Source organism: Chiloscyllium punctatum, chromosome 2 (assembly GCF_047496795.1).
Source record: "Chiloscyllium punctatum isolate Juve2018m chromosome 2, sChiPun1.3, whole genome shotgun sequence".
NCBI lineage: Eukaryota > Metazoa > Chordata > Chondrichthyes > Orectolobiformes > Hemiscylliidae > Chiloscyllium > Chiloscyllium punctatum.
The window spans coordinates 144,501,568-144,522,130 of NC_092740.1; the positions used below are offsets into that span (position 1 = coordinate 144,501,568).

Consider the following 20,563-nt stretch of genomic DNA (forward strand, 5'->3'; position numbering starts at 1 on the left):
AACAATCCCATGTGTCAAATATATTGTACATATTTCTGCATATAGATTAAATCAAAATTAATGTCTGCAGCAAAAGAGAGACACAGATGTTTTTAGTTATAATGCATAAATGACCTAGCTGCGATGGGGAGGTGAATAAGTACATTATTAATGTTTTTTTAAAATACTTGAAGCCAGTATTGAGATCCATGGGCACTGATCAGTATTCTTTATATTTACTTTAGAATAGAGGACACCTATAAATATTGGTAAGCTGCTCAAGATCAACCTGCACACATCAATACCTTCCAGTAATGGCCTGACCACAGAATACTGCAATTGCCATAGAAAGTGTTTTATTATGATGCAGTGACAGAAATTACAAATAAATAGTGTAGTACAGTATCCTGCTCCAGACAGATTGAATGTGAATACGGCTTTATAGGCCAATCAGCAAGCCTCATTCAGAAAAATCTTCCCTTTATTAATAAAGTTTTCAATAATCCTGATACATACCAACAGCACCACATCAATGGATGTTTCTGGCATCAGCAGACTGAGCATCTCTACTTGATTGTTAGGTAATTTGCAAGCAGTTAGTCATTACCAGCACAGGACACAGGATTGTCATTTGATAAATCCTAGTGCTGCCCAACTTCTTTTTCCCTTATTCTTAATTCCAGTTGTGCAAATGTCAACATTTGTGAACATTTTAATCATTTTCTCATGCTTTAAAGCAAATTCTTGCAGCTTCTTGCACACTTCTCTCTTTGGTCTTCACCAGTATTTGCCTGCCAACTTGAACACTCTTTCAGTCAGGAAACCGCCCTGAAAAAGCACTCATTGTGTGCCTTCTTAATTAACATCAATGGTCTTGCAAATTTGCTGATTTGTGTTCTAAACTTTAGCTATTAGTTGCCTTATTGTCTTTTTGTTTCTGGATTTGGCGACACATATTACATTTTTATAAACACACATATAAAATCTTCATTGCAACCTGATAAAAAAATGTTCTTCAAGTAGCAATGGAATACATAATTGCAGCAGATTAAAGTCTGTCCCTTTTATTAACAAATGACTGATCCTGCACATATTAGATTATGTCCTATGCTCCGTCATGACATTAATTTATTTTTAAACCAATATCCAGAATATACTTGCCATCTCCACAATGTTTGCTTCATTATATCAAATTTTATTGCTGCTTCTGGGAATGTCTAGAGGCCATAAAAGGTGCTAAATAATTACAAGTTAAATTTTTCTTATGCTGCTGTCTTCAAGGCAGTCACTCAAGGTTACAAACAATGCTGACAACTCTAAAATTATCCATCTCCTTTAAAAAAAAGGGCACTTCCCAATCCCTGATCACCAGTTATAACTTTCCAGCATGGTCACTGTGTTCTGCACTTGTGACGTATATGACTCTGCTCTTGAACACCAGTCGAAACAACCTAGGTGTTGGCACTTTGAAATAAGTTGTCACAATTCCTTTCAAAGTCACATTCACAGACATCCACATTGCTCTTAAATTTCTACATACATACTGCAGATAACTACATTATTTTCTGTTAACTGATGGTTTACTCTCTTCCAATCTTTCCTGATTCAATGGAATTCAAATGACTTCTTAAAATATAAATTTCCTTAAAAACTCAACATCCTGCCTGTATCCAACTCAATGACTGAATTGCACTTGATGGGGGTTGGGAGAGAGTGAAAATTTGATTTATTTTAATTTTTCAAAACATTAATTTTTCAAATGTTTCTTCTTACATAGAGACTGCTTGCTTCTGAGGGAATTTATCCTCAGCTCTTAATGTGCTCCAATAAATATTCCTACTCACATTTTGTTGCTGCAATACTAAACATTTCAGATTTAACACATTTTCTCCATTCATCAGCCCCATTGTATAGATAGAGATTCATTACTCAGTTTCTACTCAAACTCATTATACAGGCAAAAAGTAGGGAATCCATGTTTAATTCCATTACATGTACACCATTCCCTGGTATACCTCATTTTCTTTTATACTCAATTTCTTGCAGTGTCTGGGGGCTGCTGAAGAATACAACAGTAATCAGAAATTTTGAAATCTGAAAATATCCCCAGCATATCTTTTTCTTTATGATATTTATTTATACTATTTCCATTTGAGTGCCTATGAACTTTAATGTGTCTTATTCTAGATTTGCATCTGCATTTGCTCCTCCAATCCATGTATCCATTCTAAGTAGGTTTTCATGCCATTAAACACTTCCATACCCTCACAATGTGATAGAAGATGGCCTTGTGGTAATATCATTAGATTAATAATTTAGACCCAGACTATTGTTTTAGGGATTTTGAATTCAATTAATAAACCCAGAATACAAATCTAGTCTGGTAATGTTGCTATGGAACTACATTGATCGTCATAAAAATCCATTTGGTTTACCATCGCCCTTTAAGAAAACTGCAGTCCTTACCAGGAATAGTTACATGTGACTCCAGATTCACAGCAGTGTGGTGGACTCTTAACTGCCTCCACAATGGACATTTGTGGATGGACAACAACTCCTAACCTTGTCAACAATGTCCACATCCCATGACAGAATAAACCATCACATGTTGCAGTTTTCACCATATTCAATTTAGAACGATTATTCATTCACTTCCTCCCATCACTTAGTCCCACCAGGAATTTTCTGCCTCATTACATTTCTCTATCATCTTCAGAAACCTCTTAACAACTGATCACCTTCACTTTGGTGTATAAAGATGTGTACTGTGTGTCAATAGGACACTGTATTCATTTAACGGCTAAGTAATTTGTATGCAACTGGAGGGTTATTGAAATTACTCATGTATTGAGCTCTAAATAGACTTACTGCTCCCTAGTGGTTAAGAGAGCAAAATGGCATGACACCCAAAATTACACAAAAGTAGCATTGCAGTTTGCTTTCTGCCCAATTATTTTCCTGCTAATTGTTGAAGTTGAGCAAGGCAGTGGCTGAGGAGATTAACCTTTGGTGTCTTAACATGTGATCTTTTACACTGTACTTGTTTAATATAATAAATTAATGCAGTTAAAGTCATGGAAATGGAAGCACTGAAATCAGCAATTCCCAGGTAGATTTGGAAGAGTTTGTAGGGGAGGGTTGCTGGGAGCACACCTCCACCATCAAGCTCATCTCAGACAAGTAGTGTGAAGACAATAAGACGGTTTTACAAAAGCTTTGATGTTTGTTCAAATGAAATAAATATGAAGACAGACTAAATGAAAGCTGAAGTTCTGACCATCGACCACCCAGTACATATATTCATTTTAATATAATTTTCAGCAAAAGGTGCAAAGATTGATTAAGTAATTAAAGATAAAAATGTAATATATATATACACACACACAGACAAGTTGTTCAGCACGTGGACTCAACTTTGGAAGCGTATTTACATTATGCTAGATTACCTCAAAGAAATTAAGAGCTCACAGAACTTTGCACTAGAATTCATATTTTTGACATCTTTTGCAATATCTTCTACCAATGTAACAAAAAAAATTAAAAATTAAAGGCCACTTGAAAACAACTTTGACCAGAACCCTGGACTGCGCATTTCAGTGAGTGATACACGAGGGCAACAGAAACAGCACTAAGCTACCTGCTCAAAATTGGGCAAACACATACAATACAGATGTGATTCCAAATTATCACATGGTAACCAAAACAATGTATGATGTATGCAATGTTAGCCAAACATTCAGTAATGTATTGTATATAAACCATCTTAAAGGCATTTGAAGGTGTAGAACAATTAGGACAACCTAACAGTGAAGAAAGAACAGGTAGACACCATACCATGCCTGGAAAAAGAAATTCATTTCAATTAAAAATAACCCAGGTTCTTTTAGGACTACACAAAAGTTTTCGGTCAGAATAGAGGTTTAAACATTCTGGAAAAAAAAAGAACAACAAAGCATAGGAGGGGAGGAAGTAAAATCAGAAGGGCTGTGAACCATCCTCTTTGAGGTAGGTGAGTGGAATTGTTACTTTGAAACACTTGCCACTGTCACTCAACTTGGCTTGAGACTCTTACTCCTCCACCAATATGAAACAAAAGCCCAATATCTTCAAAAATTATTCAAAGTATTTTGCAAATGGCCATCTGGTCTCAGAGTTGAAGGTGAACTTTGTTTTCCTCCACAATAAATAAGTTGCTTCAAAGTGACATTCATTTGATGGAATTGAAGAGAAATTCTGCATGACAGATAGTTTGAGACAAAATGTTAAATACTGAAGTACAGAGCTGAAAATGATACTCAGGTTAAGCAATGGACACCAAAAAGTTCTCTCAGAGCACCTTAAGCAAAATCTCATAGGTTGCATTTATTATGCCCCATGATAAAATTGACCGGTGATAATTGAGGTGTACACCTCTCATTAGGTGGGACACTTTGCCATCCCTTTCAGTCCAGATTTTCATGAAGACTTTGGCAAAACTCTGAAATTCCCCTCCAACCTGTGACTGCATACGTGCTTTCACCACATTGATTGGATAAAATATTATTCCGAGCAGTGACCCCAGAAACCCCCCACAGATGAAGTCATTGAGAACATTCATACTATATGTAGTGGCTTCTGGCAGGGACTGCTTGATAGGCCCTCGCAAAGCAAAAAACAATGCATTACTGGGTCCATTGCGGAGAAGGATGGGTACAAGGCCTCTGTAATATTCTTTAATACCATAGGCTCTCAAAACCTTGAAGGCATGGAAGGTATTTTTGAATCGGTTGTGATGTCTGCGATCCTGTAGCAAAGCCTGTACCCTCTCAAATGGTGTCAGAACTGCTTCTGTAGTCCCCGCCAATACTGCAGACACACTCTGATTGAACAGCTCTGGAGCATTATTTGTTTTCTTCAAGAGACAGGAGAAGTCTTCATACAAGCCAAACATCAATGCCACAGTTGTAGTCTTTTGCAGGAGTGGTGGCAGAATTCCTCGGTAGAGATTGCGAAAGCCATCCTGCTTTAGCTGCCGGATAGCATTCACCGTTGTTAGTCCATATAGCTGCTGTCGAAACAGCACTTTCTGAATGGGGAAGGTGATGGCAATGTTACTGAAAGCTGCAAAGTAGCCACAAAGATAATATTTGGCAGGTCCCACATAAGAAATCGGCTCCGTCAATTCTGGTGTAGAACTGGGTAAGACAAGGTCTTTTGGTCTGTTTTGTGCTTCAGTATCCATTTGTCTCAAGTGCTTATCCTTCTGGATCAATCAAAGTGTTCTCAATTATCCACATGGTTCTGTAGATAGTAGTTGGAAAGTTTAGAAATTGCACAAAATAACTTATCTTTACAATCTTATGGCAAATAAAAGTTTTATGTATATCTTTAAAATTTCTATCCAATCTTTAAGAATCCTTGCAGTTACATAGTTTTGTTTTTAAAACGGGCATCATTGGCGAGGCCAGAATACATTATCCATCTCTGATTATGCTTGAGGTGGCTGTGATAAGTTGCCTTTTTGAATGACTGCAGTCTAGTATAGTAAAAATTCTCTCTACCAAAGATGTTTACAGGGCATCTACTTGGAAGTAGAATAGGGCAGTGGCTCAGTTTAAACCAAACAACCAGAATACACCTCTTTCTCAAATACAAGCCTGCCCAGTAATAGGAGCTCGCCAAAACTGATCTTCAATTGAAAATAACACCTTGAAATAGTAAAAAGAAACATCAGTAAAAGTTACCATGTACCTGCAGGATTGTGTAAAAACTCAAATTCATTATTTTTCTATAGAGAAGAAAACCTGCCATCCTTACCTAGTCTCTCCTATGTGTCTCCAGTTCCATATCAACATGTCTGAGTCAGTTACAGTAAGTTAGTTGGCATATTCAGCACAACCAGGAATGGACAATTAAAAGTGTGGTTCAATGATGTCCGCATGCTGAGAATAGAACAGAAATAAATAGATTCACATTCTAAAGTCAATTAGCATTATTTTGGAGATTGAGTAGGCCATCAACTCATACATGTGTAACAGGGATCATTACTTACAATACCAGTCAAAGAAAACCCAGCAATAGTTTATAGGTGAAGTTCATAAACTGCCTGTGTGTAACAGTCATTTCAATCCCAAGGTTAGAATGCAGCCCCAAGAATCCTTCTGCTGATTGGGTGTGTGCACATGTACAGCATTAATTTGTATTGGGGGGGGGGGGGGGGGGGGGGAGGAGAGAAGAGAGAAGGAAGATTGGGGGCATAGGCGAGGAAGGGCCAAAAGTAAAGAATTCCATCAGGATTTGCTATATGCTTTGTGTCCTTGAAATGGTAACATTTTACAAAGCGTAATTGTTCAACATGTTGTGACAAGATATGAATGAGTTACACATTAGTAGAAATTAATTGACTGTATTTAGGTTAAATATCAAAAAGGCAGATGGCAAATAGCTTGTTCTCAAAGATACAAAAAGTACACTAAAGCATTTTATGAATGCTTACAAAAACCCTCAGGCAGCTGGACTGAAAACATTCCTATCAATTTTAACAGTGTTTTGATTATTGATTTCTTCCCACTGGTACAATCGTCAATTTTGTTATAAAAACGTTCAATCTCTATCTTTTGTTCTGAATTGAAGTTATGTAGTTTTATTTAGGAATGTGGGAACTAGCCACATTCGGTACCTTTGCCACGCTGAAGGAACAAAAATCAGTCAGGATTCCAATCTGTATTCTGGTGTTGGAAACTGCATTAATTAAAGTATAAATCAGTTGAACAAAGTGACACAACGGCAGGGCTGCATTCGACTTTGCAGTTTTCGAAGTGAATAGCTTGTTTACTGTTCGAGCTCCTACTTGAAGACCAACCACTTCATGCAGTGCTAAGAGTTATGTAGACCAACCTTCAGAAGAAAAAGGTACATAATGAGACAACAGTATTAAGGCCAGCCCTTTCCAAAAAGAACATACAAATTATCTGGGACTCTTAGTACAGATCAGGCAGATCCATGGCTGTGGTTTAGATACACTTGTGCACAGGAAATAGAGAACACAATAGCAATATAATTTTGAAAATCCCATGACCTAATTTACAAAGAAAATCTGTTTATTGTTCCAAGTCACCTTAACTTGCTTCTTTTCTCACCACAGTTTACTGCATTACTTCACATCAGATACTGGTTACTTCACTACTCTGGGATTGCCCAATTGTAAGGAAGTGTTTTGCTGAACACAGTAGATGTGGTCAAATTGGGCTTGGCTGCATGCCCCAAAAACCTGAACAGTCCTTTGCTACTTAAATTCAAAGCTGATATTTGAAATGTTAGCCAGACAGAATACCAAAAAGGAGCCATGAGCCACAATACCTCATCTGAGCTCAATTATAAAATTACAAGAGTATTACATTTTGACATATCAACCTGAAGTACATAGAAACAAAGTTATATATTCCTGGCCAATGAACTGCCAGTATGTAAAGCCAAATTCAAATTAATTTGAAAGCACCCATGCTGTAAATTTTGTCATTTGGTTACTTCTTCTGGTGAATATGAAACCAATAGTGAATGCTCTGTGAAAAGACCATGACATGTTATCATTACAATTGTAGCAAGAGTCATTTCAATTCAAAATGTAGTAAGATCTAAAAAAAACAAAAATGTCCAGCCCAGGCAGCTTCTACTAGGGTATCTGAAAAGATAGGTGAGGTTTGATATGACTATGTTATATAAAGATATACTTTATTCATAAAAAAGTTATTTTTGACAAAGAAATTGGAGGAGTTTGATAACTTACACCAGAATCTGTACGCCTGAAGAGTATTAACACAGTTCAATTGTTAGTTTTGCTCAGTGAAGGATATAGCAGAACCAGTCAAGACCCTCTTAGGCCATTTAGTTATTTTATAATGCAAGTTCTAAAAAAAAGTAATTGATCTCTGAGCAATACTGAAACATCTCCCACTCAATGATAAATCAGGTAACTCCAGCATATATCATTGTATAAATAAGGATACAGGTACAGAAATTTAAACTTTATTCTAGAATTCCTAAAGCTGAACTTTTCAGAACTAAGATTGATAGATTGTTGTTGTATTAGTATATCAATACATATGAAAAAAAACAGGAAAGTGGAATCAAGATACAAATCAGCCAAGAGCTAAACGAAGGAAGGTGAATCGAACTACTCCTATTTTATGATGTTTAACTTTCTTTTGTAGTAAGATAAATTTTGTATGATTGTCAAAAGGAGTGCGCTGATTATTACCCAAATAGGTGCTTCTTGGCCTGCAATACAAAATACTTTGCAATCCAAACACAAATGATTTCAAATAGCTTGAAGTAGGGTTTAAGCAAAAGCTGACAAAGAACAGATATTATCGGGAAAGAGAAGCAACCACTCCAATGAGAAAAACAAATCTGCATTAAGAAAACAAAAGGAAAACATTTTCTCCGAGTACTTGGTCAGGTGTATAACCCCGTTGATTTGCATTTATTTGAACCTTTAATGCAGAAAAAAAAAAGTGTCCTAATTTGCTTAATGGAGACATAATCAAAGGAATAGACATTAGTAAGGTTGACAAAAAGCTTACCCAAGAAGAAGCTTCAAAAAGGAAATGATGCGGAAGCACTTCAGGGTTAGGGAGGAAATTCCAGGCTTTGGGACCAAAGAAGCTTAAAAGGTATGGCTATCAATGGGTGAAACTGGGCATCTGGAAAAGGCCAGTATTAGAGGAATGGAAAATTAACATATCAACAAGAATCCTGGATTTTTAAAGTAATTTAGTTACAAGTACTCAATCAGTTAAGTCTGAAATTAAAGTCTCCAGCTTTAAGTAACAAATCCAAACGGGAAAGTTAGCCAAGGCAGCTCTTCCTTAAACAATATACTTATGCACTACATTAACACTGACTGAAACATTAGGGAATTACATTTCAGTCAAATGCTGTGACACTATTTTTATGGCAGCTTGCAGGAACCCACAGTACTAGAACCATACATCCTTCTGATGCAGGAGCTTCCCAGATTCAAACACAGCCATTTTTACAGCATTGTTTTCTGTCTTTCCCAAATCCATTCAGGAAGCAAGTGGTACAAAGTGAAGGAAACAAAATACAAAAGTGATAAGCTACCTTGCAAACAAAACGAATCAAAATGATGTTTTAGATTCCTGCATCCATCATATGGAAAACTGAAGAACTTTATGATAACGTGGAAGAATCTAAACAGACTAATGCTTACCAAAATTATCTCTTTATAAAGTATTAGAAAATAGGATAGAGCCAGAAACCTGGAAGACAGCTTAGATTAACATGCCTATATGTAAAAAGGGAAACAGAACCAATCCAAGTAACCATAGACAAATAACCTCAGCAACAGGGAAGATATAGAAATAAAATGCTTACTCAAAAATGTAAAATAAAAACAAACATTCAGAACTGAAAATATAACAGTATTCAATGCCAATTCCACAAGAAATGGCATGCTTGAAGTCACACAGTAGATAAGGGTAGATAAAATATGTTTGGATTCTCAAAAGGCCCCAATAAAATACTGCATGGTATACTCATGATGAAATTCAGAACAAGCAGAGTCTTGAAATAAGTACTTGGAGGATATTAGATTGCAAATTCATTACCAAACAGATTATGAATTAAAAGGTAGTCACTCAGATTGGTAGAAGGTGGGAATTTGATGGTTTATGGATTGATGCTGGTGGGATCATGGCTGTTTCCCTTTACATAAGCAATTTGGACTTTGTAATTGAAGTACAATATGAAACATTCTAGATAACACTAAATTTGCAGGGGATAGGAAGCAATAATCTTTGATGAAACTTGACAAAATACAAGACATTATCAACCCCTATTATATAGGCATGCAAATGAAAAATAAATGTAATTAAGTGTTCAGTGGTGCATTTTTAAATGAGAGATAAGGAAATCATATGGTCTTTGGAAGAGAGTCTAAATAAGATAGAATGACAAAAAGATACTGGGTACAGATTTACAAACTATTCAAAGTAGTAGTGCACACTAACAAGACCATAAAATTGTAGACAAAGCACATTAGTTAAAACAGAGAATTGCAATTGAAAAACAGTGAAGTTATGTTATATAAACAAAGTGCTGGATGAACTCGGTCTGACATCATCTGTGAAGAGAGAAAGAGTGTTTGGGGTCGGATAGGACTCTTCATAACACTGTGGTTAAACATATACCCAAAAGGATAGGGAGACACTAAAAAGATGCAAAAAAAGATTTTCTGGCATGAACTAATAGCAAGGCTGGGGTTCTTTTTTCTACTAAAAGAAAGATTCAAGGATGACCAAAATAGAAGTTTCTTTTAATTATAAAAGAGGGTTGGTAGCATTGACATGATCCCATTTGTGCCAGAGTCCAAAATTGAGGGCCACAAATTAATATAAGAGCAATTGCAAGAAAGAATTCATAAGAATTTAGAAAGTGGAACTCAGTACCACATAGAGCCTCAGTTGAGGCAACTAGCATTTAACAGAAGCTTTGTTACTGCATGGAGGAGAAAGAAATAAAAAGAAATGCAATTGGATGAATTACGTTGTTAGGTGAAAAGCATAAACACCAGAACAGACCAGTTACACTAAACATCCAGTTTCTGCACTGCAAATTCTGTAAAACAAATTGCTTATGTCACCATCTAGTGTCAAAACTCAGCAAATTCTGGATACCGCTGTTCACGAGAGAGAACAATAGGTTGGGGCAATGGCAACATTGTTGCAACTCTTGTAAATGTTTATACTTCCAAGAGATTTTTTTGACTGACAATATTTTAATGACAACTTACAAAGGTCAGTTTGGCCTTGAAGATTGGCACTATGGTTCTGTTAGGAATGTTTTGCAGCTGATAATCAATCCACACTGATCAACAAAGTAACAAATGTTTGAGTATATTGTCAATTGAGCTTTCTAATTAGGCATTCTTCTGTGTCCATGAGGACTCCATTCCTGAATGATGAATTAACGAGTGCAGAATTTAACAACTTAACATCACAAAAAGGTTAGCTTCCCCGACCCCAAGATTATGACTGTTCACCTCTTCCTTTTTGGTTGAAACAATATATATATAGAATAAGGTAGACTCATTGAGGCCAAACTCGGCCTACAGCACTAGTTGGCATACCACTTTGCAATTTATCCAACAGTTTCACCTTTTCACTAAGCTTCCTCACCACCTTCTTGCGTTTAGGCACACAAGCACTGCCACTTCCTCAACAGCCATCACAAAGGGCACAAGGGCAAGAGTGTGATGTGCACAATCAACTTCAATGAGACAAGAGAAAGGAGAGGGAAGATGATGCTGAGAGTATCCAAGCACGGGTTAGGTGGGAGAGGTGGTGAGCTGGCACCCACATTTATGTTCACATTGGCACATCTCCTGAGAGGTGCTCACTGCTCAAGGTTGCCTCAAAAGTGGTCACAGCTATATGATTTTTGCCTGCCGATGCTAATTAATTCCACTTGCAGATGTTGCTTAATCGGCTACTTATTTTTTGACAGGGATAGGCAAAAACTGATTTTGCAGATAGAGGAATGACTGTAAACAGACATACATACACTGTTACCTTCTAATGACTGTTTCTTTAAATGATATCCTGCATAATGGACCAAGCAAATTCATGCTTGCTCCACACTGCTTCCAAATGCAGTGACACATGCTTGAGTTTGACCCATATTATGCAAGAAAGGAAGTAATTGCAACTTATTAGAGAATCTTATTTAAAATCGGGCTTCACATTTTCTATCCACACTAGTTAATGTTCATTTTGCAAGACAGCGAATGAGAACAGAAGAGTATGTCCAACAAACATGCAGCCAGAGAAATAATTCTTCACAATTGTCAACAATGAATTCAAAGTGAACTGATATTCATTGTTATATAAACCTACATAAACCACCTCAATGAGCACTTCACCATCTGGCTGTCCTCAGACACCAACTAAACAGAGAAAAGAACCTTTCACTGTGGCTCAATATCACACCAAGTTCAGCATTTCCTGAGTCAATCAGCAAATTCCAGCAATGTGTCAGAATTGACACAATCTATTGTATAATTATCTGTAATTTGGTAAGAGCAGAGTGAACAAGGCACCTGAAAAGAGAAATATTACCAACCTAGAATCTTCATGGTTAACCTTAACTGCAAAAGCTTCACACCTAAAATGAACACTATTCCATTTGTCATGTCAGCTTTACTGAAGCAATTACAGAATTTCACCGATCCATACTCTCCCTGTAGCTACTGCTTTAAAATGGGTATTTTTCATTTAATAATTTAAGATTAAAAATGGTCTTTGCCTCAGCCAAAGTTCTTAAACTAATTGAATAATTTTATTTTTAGTTTCCAATAACCCTACTTCACTTGTGGAGTGCTTTGATAGTTAAGGATCATAGGAGACTGAAAGCTGGTCACAATTACTTATTTGTTCCAACAAGTGAAGTGTGCTTCCTACCAAACTTGGAGCACAGTCAAACAAACACAAACATGTGAAATATAACCGCATTGGATGGTATTGATCAGAGAGCTTCAGTACAGTGTTCAGAAAATTGTCTTCCAAAGTAATTTTCCAGGCATAGTCATAGAGACGTACAGCATGGAAACAGACCCTGCCGACCAGATATCCCAACCCAATCTAGTCCCACCTGCCAGCACCCGGCCCATATCCCTCCAAACCCTTCCTATTCATATACCCATCCAGATGCCCTTTAAAATGTTGCAATTGTACCAGTCTCCACCACTTCTGCTGGCAGCTCATTCCATACACGTACCACCCTGTGTGAAAACATTGCTCCGTAGGTCTCTTATATCTTTCCCCTCTCACCCTAAACCTATGCCCTCTAGTTCTGGACTCCCCAACCCCAGGGAAAAGACTTATATATGAATTTAAAAGGTTCCTTCAGCCCTGACTGAAATTTAGTAAGCAATTGGCTGCTCTGATTACTCAACGTTCCCATTTACCTCTGATAATCTTTCACCCTCTTGCTCATAAAATAAACTATCGCTGCCTCAAAAATATTCTATGACTCTACTTCCAACCCCCTTAGGAAGATGGTAGCAAAGACTCAAGACCCTCAATGAGAAAATATTTAAGACAGTTCAGAAAGGGCAAACTTTTAATTTTTAAAACAGTGACCCCTAGTTCTAGATGCTTTCACACCACGTTACATCATTTCCACATCCATTCTGTCCATTCCCAGGATCTTACATGTTTCAAACACTCATTACATCTTGCCAACAAAACATTGCCCATTTATGCCTAAATTCTTTGCTATTAGCTAAACATCTTCCATCCATGCCAATAGGATACCTCCATACCATGAACTTTTATTTTCTATAATTAACTTTAATGTGGCACCTTCTGGAAGTATAAATGCTAGACATTGACCACTGCCCCTTTATACACAACACATGTTACTTCCTCAAAGAGGTCCAATAAATTGGTTCAATATAATTTCCTCTTCATATTACCATGTTGAACCTGCCTGATTGTCTTGAACTTTTCTAAGTTCCTTGCTATAACATATCAAATAATAGTTTCCAACATCTGACCTTGGAGTGAGGGTTCATAGTTCCTTGAAAGTGGAGTCACAGGTAGATTGGATAATGAAGGCGACATTTGGCATGCTTTCCTTTATTGGTCAAAGTATTGAGCATAGGAGTTGGGACATCATGTTGTGGCTGTACAGGATGTTGGTTAGGCCATTTTTGGAATACTGTGTGCAATTCTAGTCTCCCTGCTATAGGAAGGATGTTGTGAAACTTGAAATGGCTCAGAAAAGATTTACAAGGATGTTGCCAGGGTTGGAGGGTTTGAGCTATAGGGAGAGGATGAATAGGCTTTGTGTGTTTTGCATGGAGTGTCAGAGAATGAGGGGTGACCTTATAGAGATTTATAAAATCATGAGGGACATGCTTAGGGTAAATAGACAAGTGAGGGAAGTCCAGAACTAGGTGGCATAGGTTTAGGGTGAGAGGGGAAAGATATAAAGAGACCTAAGGAGGAACATTTTCACACAAAGGATGGTGCATGTATGGAATGAACTGCCAGAGGAAGTGGTGGAGGCTGGTACAATTACAATATTTAAAAGGCATCTGGATGGGTTTATGAATAAGGAGGATCTAGAGGGATATGGGCCAAATGCTGGCAAATGGGACTACATTCATTTAAGATATCTGATTAGCATGGATGAGTTGAACTAAGGGTCTGTTTCTGTGCTGTACATCTCTATGACTCAATCTTTCCAAAGCAGATGTTAACAGTCCTGTGTTTTCCCATTTTTGTCTCTTTTCCTTTTGGAATAAGGGAATTATTTTTGCTATTTCACAACATAGTGGAGCCTTCCCTGAATCTAGGGAATTTCTGAAAACTAGAATCAATGCATCAATTATCTCATTCCTTTTAAGATCTGAGGATGAAGTCCATCAGACCCAAGGACTTGTCTGCTCACAGCTCCAAATCTTTGCTCAGTAACATTTTCCTGGTAGTTGTAATTTTCGTGAGCTCCTCCCTCCTTTCCATATGATAATTTTTGGGACGTTACTTGTATCTTCTGTAATGAATACAGATGCAAAATTCATCTACCATCTGTAGGGTGGCATGGTGGCTCAGTGGTTAGCACTGCTGCCCCACAGCGCCAGGGACCCGAGTTCGATTCCCACCTCGGGCAACTGTGTGTGGAGTTTGCACATTCTCCCCATGTTTGCGGACAGCATGGACGAGTTGGACTGAAGGGTCTGTTTCCGTGCTGTTCAGTGTGGACTTGTTGGGCCGATGGGCCTGTTTCCATACTGTAAGGAATCTAATTTAAACTAATCTAATTTTCTTACTTACCATTAATTCTCAAATTCATTTTCTAAAAGGACCAATGCACACTTTGTTAACTCCTTTCCTTTTAAGTAGCTCTACAATCCCTTACTAGCCTATTTTTATATGGTTTTCTCATATACATCTCTATGACTCTATGTAACAAGCATAGTGGTTAATGGGGCTCTTATAAATGTAGTTCATCTGGAGTTCCAGAAGGCATTTGATAAGGTGCCGCATAAAAGTTTAAAGCGCAAGCTAAGATCACATGCAGTTAGGGGTAAGGTATTAGCTTGGATAGTGGGCTGGCCAACCAACAGAAAGCAGAGAATTGGGACAAATTAGTCATTTTCTGGTTGGCAAGCTGTCACCATTGGGGTACCACAGAGTTTGGTTCTTGGAACCCAACTATTTACAATCTACATTAATGACCTGAATACAGGAATTGAATAGATGATCACCAAATTTTCAGTCGACACTAAAATAGGTAGGAAAGTTAGGTGCAATAAAGAATCTAAAATTTAAAATTGGCTATGGATAGGTTAGGTGAATGGATCAAAATCTGACAAATGCAGTTTAACATAGAGATTATCCATTTTGATCAGAATAAAAAGATAGTTCAGGGAATGTTCACTAGATTAATTCTAGTGATGAAAGGCTTGTGTAATGAGGAGAGATTGAGCAGTTAGACTCACACTGAAGGGAGTTGAAGACAATGAGGGGAGATCTAATTGATGTATATAAAATGCCAAAGAGATTGATAAAACACTCAAAGCAAATGCCCCAGAAGGAAAAAACAACCTAGAGTGAGAGGTCTTAGTTTTAGGCTAAGGCGTGACAGAGTTAATACAGTGAGGAGAAGTCATTGTGTGTGGAATTGACTATCCTAAAGTTCAGTGGATTCCGGGACAGTGTATAAATTTACGGAGGAGATGGACACATTTTTATTTGGTAATGGATTAAAGATTATGGGGAATGGGCAAGAAAGTGGAATTGAGATGAGATCATATTAAATTACGGAGCAGGCTCAAGGGGCTAAATTGCCTACTCCTGCCCTTAGTTCTTATGTTCTTAAATACATCTCTATTGACCTAACCCTTTATTCCGGGTGCCACAGGAAAGAGCAGCATTTGTTGCCTATCCCTAACTGAACATAAGCTATGTGACTATTTCAGCCAGCATTTTTATTAAGAATCTCTACAGTGTGGAAACAGGCCTTTGGCTCAACAAGTCCACATCAATCCTCCCATGAGTAACCCACCCAGACCCATTCCCCTACCCTATATTTACCCCTAACTAATGCACCTAGCCTAACATCCCTGAACACTATGGGCAATTTAGCATTGCCAAATCACCTGACCTGCACATCTCTGGATTGTGGGAGGAAACTAGAGCACCCAGAGAAACCCACAGACACTAGGAGAGTGTGCAAACTCCACACAGACAGTGGCCCAAGGCTGGAATCGAACCCAGTCCCTGGCACTGAGAGGCAGTAGCGTTGACCACTGAGCCACCGTGTGTGTGTTTGGAGTTAAATGGAGGACAGAACAGATAAGGGTGGCAGATTTTCTTCCCTCAAGTACGTTTGTCCTGGCTTTTTTTAATGAATTCAAATTTTCTTTACTGAATTCAAAATATACTATCTGCCAGCAGGATTCAAATCTACGTCCCCAAGAATTAGCCTGACTCACTGGATTACCAGTTCAATGACATTTCCACTACATTAGCACCTCCGCTGTGAGTTCACTATACCTACACCCACTTTCATGCCTGCATAGTGACCCTTACTGAAGTTTAAAATACCAGTCTTGGATTCACTCTGCTCTCCCTGAACTAAATGTAAAATTCAGTTGCATGCTGGTGAGAAAGAAGTGTTTTATCTATGAAGTCATTAATTAATCCTACCTGATTGCAAAATACCAGGTCTAGTAGAGTCTGCTCCCTGGTTGGCTCTAAGAAACTCTCTCAAAAAACAGTCTTTGAACTATTTATCTAAGTCACCTTTGATCGTGTTTTGTTTTAGTAGCATATAAATTACTATCCAACATGATGTTATGGTAATACCATCATTAATTAACAGAACCACACTTTCCTTCTCCTAACCAGTTCTATAATCTTTTTAACCACATTCAGTGACCCGAATAGTATTTATGCTGCTTCATATACCATTAGAAATTGCAACATTTTTCTTTCCAAACTTTCTACAAGATGTTCTGGAAACATGTCAATTTTTGTAAAAAACGTACTGACATTTATTGCTTTACGTATACGACAGAAAAGCCTAACAGATACACATTAAACCTGCACATGGCTACACTTCTTCTAAGCAAGAACAGGCTTAGAAAGTATGGCGACAGAATCATAGAAATCTACATGTCCATGCTGGCTGAAAAACAGTTGTCCAGCCAAATGCAATGTTCCACATCTGGACAAAGACAGGACCCAGCCATCAACTAAGGCACCACATACCAGTTCACTGGATTAGATTAATTGCCAGCATAAGTTTATAGGTCAGATAAGATGGGCTTTTATGAGTATCCCCATCTCTAGGCAAGACAACTTCGGTTAAAGTTTCATCTGCTCCAGAGGTGCATCATAATATTTCTGAACAGGATTGTTAAAAATGCAGCAAACATTTTATTACCTGGCATCTGTGGGACCAAGAGTGTATTAGTTGATCAAATATTCCACATAATCACTGAAAAACATAGACAAAATAATAAAAACATAATGCAGGGGTATACACATAGCTATACTTTACTTACAGCATAAATCACTTAAATAATAATGCAACTTTGCCTTAAATAAAATTTACCTCACATTAGGTGAAAGTGGGTACTGCAGATGCTGGAGATTAGAGTGGTGCTGGAAAAGCACAGCAGGTCAGGCAGCATTCGAGGAACAGGAAACTCGATGTTTCGGGCAAATGCCCTTCATCAGGGCATTTCTGATGAAGGGCTTTTGCCGAAACATGGATTTTCCTGCTCCTTGGACGCTGCCTCACCTGCTGTGCTTTTCCTCCACTACTCTAATCTTGACTTCTCACTCACATTCTCAACCAACTACTCAGTCATTACAGAAATTGCAATAATACAATAACCTTCTGGTATTTCAGCATTACAACTTTTGCCAGTTTAGCCAGAATATCAGTTCATAAGGTACCAGTTAAATGTCTGCTGTATCTATAGATTAGATAAAAGGTGGTGTGTTGAATTTAGCTGAGGACTGGTGATATTACACAGACATCAATTGCAAGCAGGCTACAATTGAACTGTCACAGCCAAGACACAGATGTGATCGCTACCTATCTGGACTTGCCATTCATTTCAAGTAAGAGATTAGCAGAAAAAAACAATTGTAGCCCAAAAATATAATCTGCAAACTTTTGTCTACTATTTCTGCCTCTCAGAATGGTTAATTTATAGACAAATGAAAAGTGAAACACAATCAAAACATCCCAGCCATTGGTAAGAATAGCGAGTTGAGAACTCCAGTTTTGTGAAGCTGACAGATTTTTCATTTAAATAAAACAAAACAAAAGGTGTAAAAATGAAAGGAAACACACAAGCTGACATCCTCTTACAAAGAGATCAGGAGACATTGGCTCTATTTCTCTTTTCACATACAGTACTCTGGCTTTCATATATGCTGCTCCAACATGACCTGCAAAGAACTATAATTATCATCAAAGCTGATTAAATGGAGACAAATTCCTGGTGATTTGTGTTTGTGGGTCATTAAGAACTGAGATGTCAATGCCAGGCAGACGGCCTATTGCAGCTTTGGGATGACTTGTAAGTGTTTCAACTTGACTATTACATGATATTCCGCAAAACAACATCTGGCCAAAAATATTAGACAGCCAAAACAGGTGTGAATCTACAACAGGTTTACTCAAGAACACTTTGCAGAAGACCAGAATCCCATGCAAAACGCACACAACTAAGTTAACGGGCAAGTGTCTGTAACACCCTAAACACTGCAAACACAATGCCAATTTCAATCACACTATCTAAAGAATGAGACATCAGTAATTACTTTGGGAGATTTTCCTATTGCTTGTTGTGCATATAAGAGCTACAACATTTAACTCTAAATAACATCAACAGAATATATATAATGCTGAGACATTGTTGCAGTGTGATACTTTGAATTGCTCAGAAGTGTGATATTGGACTGAAAACATTCATGCTTTCTCATTCTACAAATACTGCCAGGCCCACTGAGTTTCTCCACCACACACTTTATACTTCACATCATCAGCATCTGCTGTTTAACAATGGCCAACACATCCTACTCTCTTAACAGACCGCCATCAATCCCAGACTCATCCCCCCCTTCTCCCAACAGACTGCCATCAATCCCAGACTCATCCCCCCTTCTCCCAACAGACTGCCATCAATCCCAGACTCATCCCCCCCTTGTCCCAACAGACTGCCATCAATCCCAGACTCATCCCCCCCTTGTCCCAACAGACTGCCATCAATCCCAGACTCATCCCCCCCTTGTCCCAACAGACTGCCATCAATCCCAGACTCATCCCCCCCTTGTCCCAACAGACTGCCATCAATCCCAGACTCATCCCCCCCTTGTCCCAACAGACTGCCATCAATCCCAGACTCATCCCCCCCTTGTCCCAACAGACTGCCATCAATCCCAGACTCATCCCCCCCTTGTCCCAACAGACTGCCATCAATCCCAGACTCATCCCCCCCTTGTCCCAACAGACTGCCATCAATCCCAGACTCATCCCCCCCTTGTCCCAACAGACTGCCATCAATCCCAGTCTCATCCCCCCCTTGTCCCAACAGACTGCCATCAATCCCAGACTCATCCCCCCCTTGTCCCAACAGACTGCCATCAATCCCAGACTCATCCCCCCCTTGTCCCAACAGACTGCCATCAATCCCAGACTCATCCCCCCCTTCTCCCAACAGACTGCCATCAATCCCAGACTCATCCCCCCCTTCTCCCAACAGACTGCCATCAATCCCAGACTCATCCCCCCCTTCTCCCAACAGACTGCCATCAATCCCAGACTCATCCCCCCCTTCTCCCAACAGACTGCCATCAATCCCAGACTCATCCCCCCCTTCTCCCAACAGACTGCCATCAATCCCAGACTCATCCCCCCCTTCTCCCAACAGACTGCCATCAATCCCAGACTCATCCCCCCCTTCTCCCAACAGACTGCCATCAATCCCAGACTCATCCCCCCCTTCTCCCAACAGACTGCCATCAATCCCAGACTCATCCCCCCCTTCTCCCAACAGACTGCCATCAATCCCAGACTCATCCCCCCCCTTCTCCCAACAGACCGCCATCAATCCCAGACTCATCCCCCCCCTTCTCCCAACAGACTGCCATCAATCCTAAAGAAACCTAACTCGCTCCCAATGCAGCAGCAACAATCCCATCTTTCCAACACCGTCCCAAACTAATGTCACTCTTTCCCCGTGGAGCTGGCCGCCTCTGCAGGAACTGGGTGGTCGGGCTGAGGCTGGTGCCCCCAGTCCATGACCGTGACCTTTAACCTTACAGGTTTCCCTGGGGCGGCTCACACCAGTTGGCCAGGCCCTGCCAACGAGGCTCTCAAGAGACGGCCCGCACCCCGACACCACAGCCGCGCCGCTGAGGGCCCACTCTCGCAGGCCGGGGCTGCCGTGCGTGTGTGTCTGTCTCTGCCTCACACAGTGGGCCCACTGAAGCCACACCAACAGCCGCCCTTTACCTCAGCTCTCCGCGCGCACCTCACCTTCCCGTCCCGCCCTGCC

General features: G+C 39.2%; 1 protein-coding gene and 1 long non-coding RNA gene across 9 annotated transcripts in view; one reads left to right on the forward strand and one right to left on the reverse strand.

The window, feature by feature from the left end:
* Positions 1–20,563, forward strand: part of LOC140491353 (uncharacterized) — a 197,380-nt gene that overhangs the window by 149,965 nt on the left and 26,852 nt on the right. The window lies entirely within an intron of this gene.
* Positions 443–20,559, reverse strand: LOC140491326 (mitochondrial nicotinamide adenine dinucleotide transporter SLC25A51-like). Of its 6 annotated transcripts, none has more exons than XM_072589372.1 (5): positions 20,521–20,537; positions 17,434–17,487; positions 6,638–6,855; positions 5,776–5,900; positions 443–5,259 (listed from the first exon to the last, which is right to left on the reverse strand). In XM_072589372.1, the coding sequence occupies exon 5, from the start codon at positions 5,198–5,200 to the stop codon at positions 4,307–4,309; it is 894 nt and encodes a 297-aa protein (XP_072445473.1). In that variant the 5' UTR covers positions 5,201–5,259; positions 5,776–5,900; positions 6,638–6,855; positions 17,434–17,487; positions 20,521–20,537; the 3' UTR covers positions 443–4,306. The 6 variants fall into 6 exon arrangements, with proteins under 6 accessions (XP_072445473.1, XP_072445467.1, XP_072445490.1 ...); XM_072589366.1 differs by lacking the exon at positions 20,521–20,537 and adding an exon at positions 20,329–20,500; XM_072589389.1 differs by lacking the exons at positions 17,434–17,487; positions 20,521–20,537 and adding an exon at positions 20,545–20,559.

Coding starts and splice junctions, on each gene's coding strand:
- LOC140491326 (XM_072589389.1), bottom strand. CDS start 5,200: ATGGATACTGAAGCACAAAACAGACCAAAAGACCTTGTCTTACCCAGT.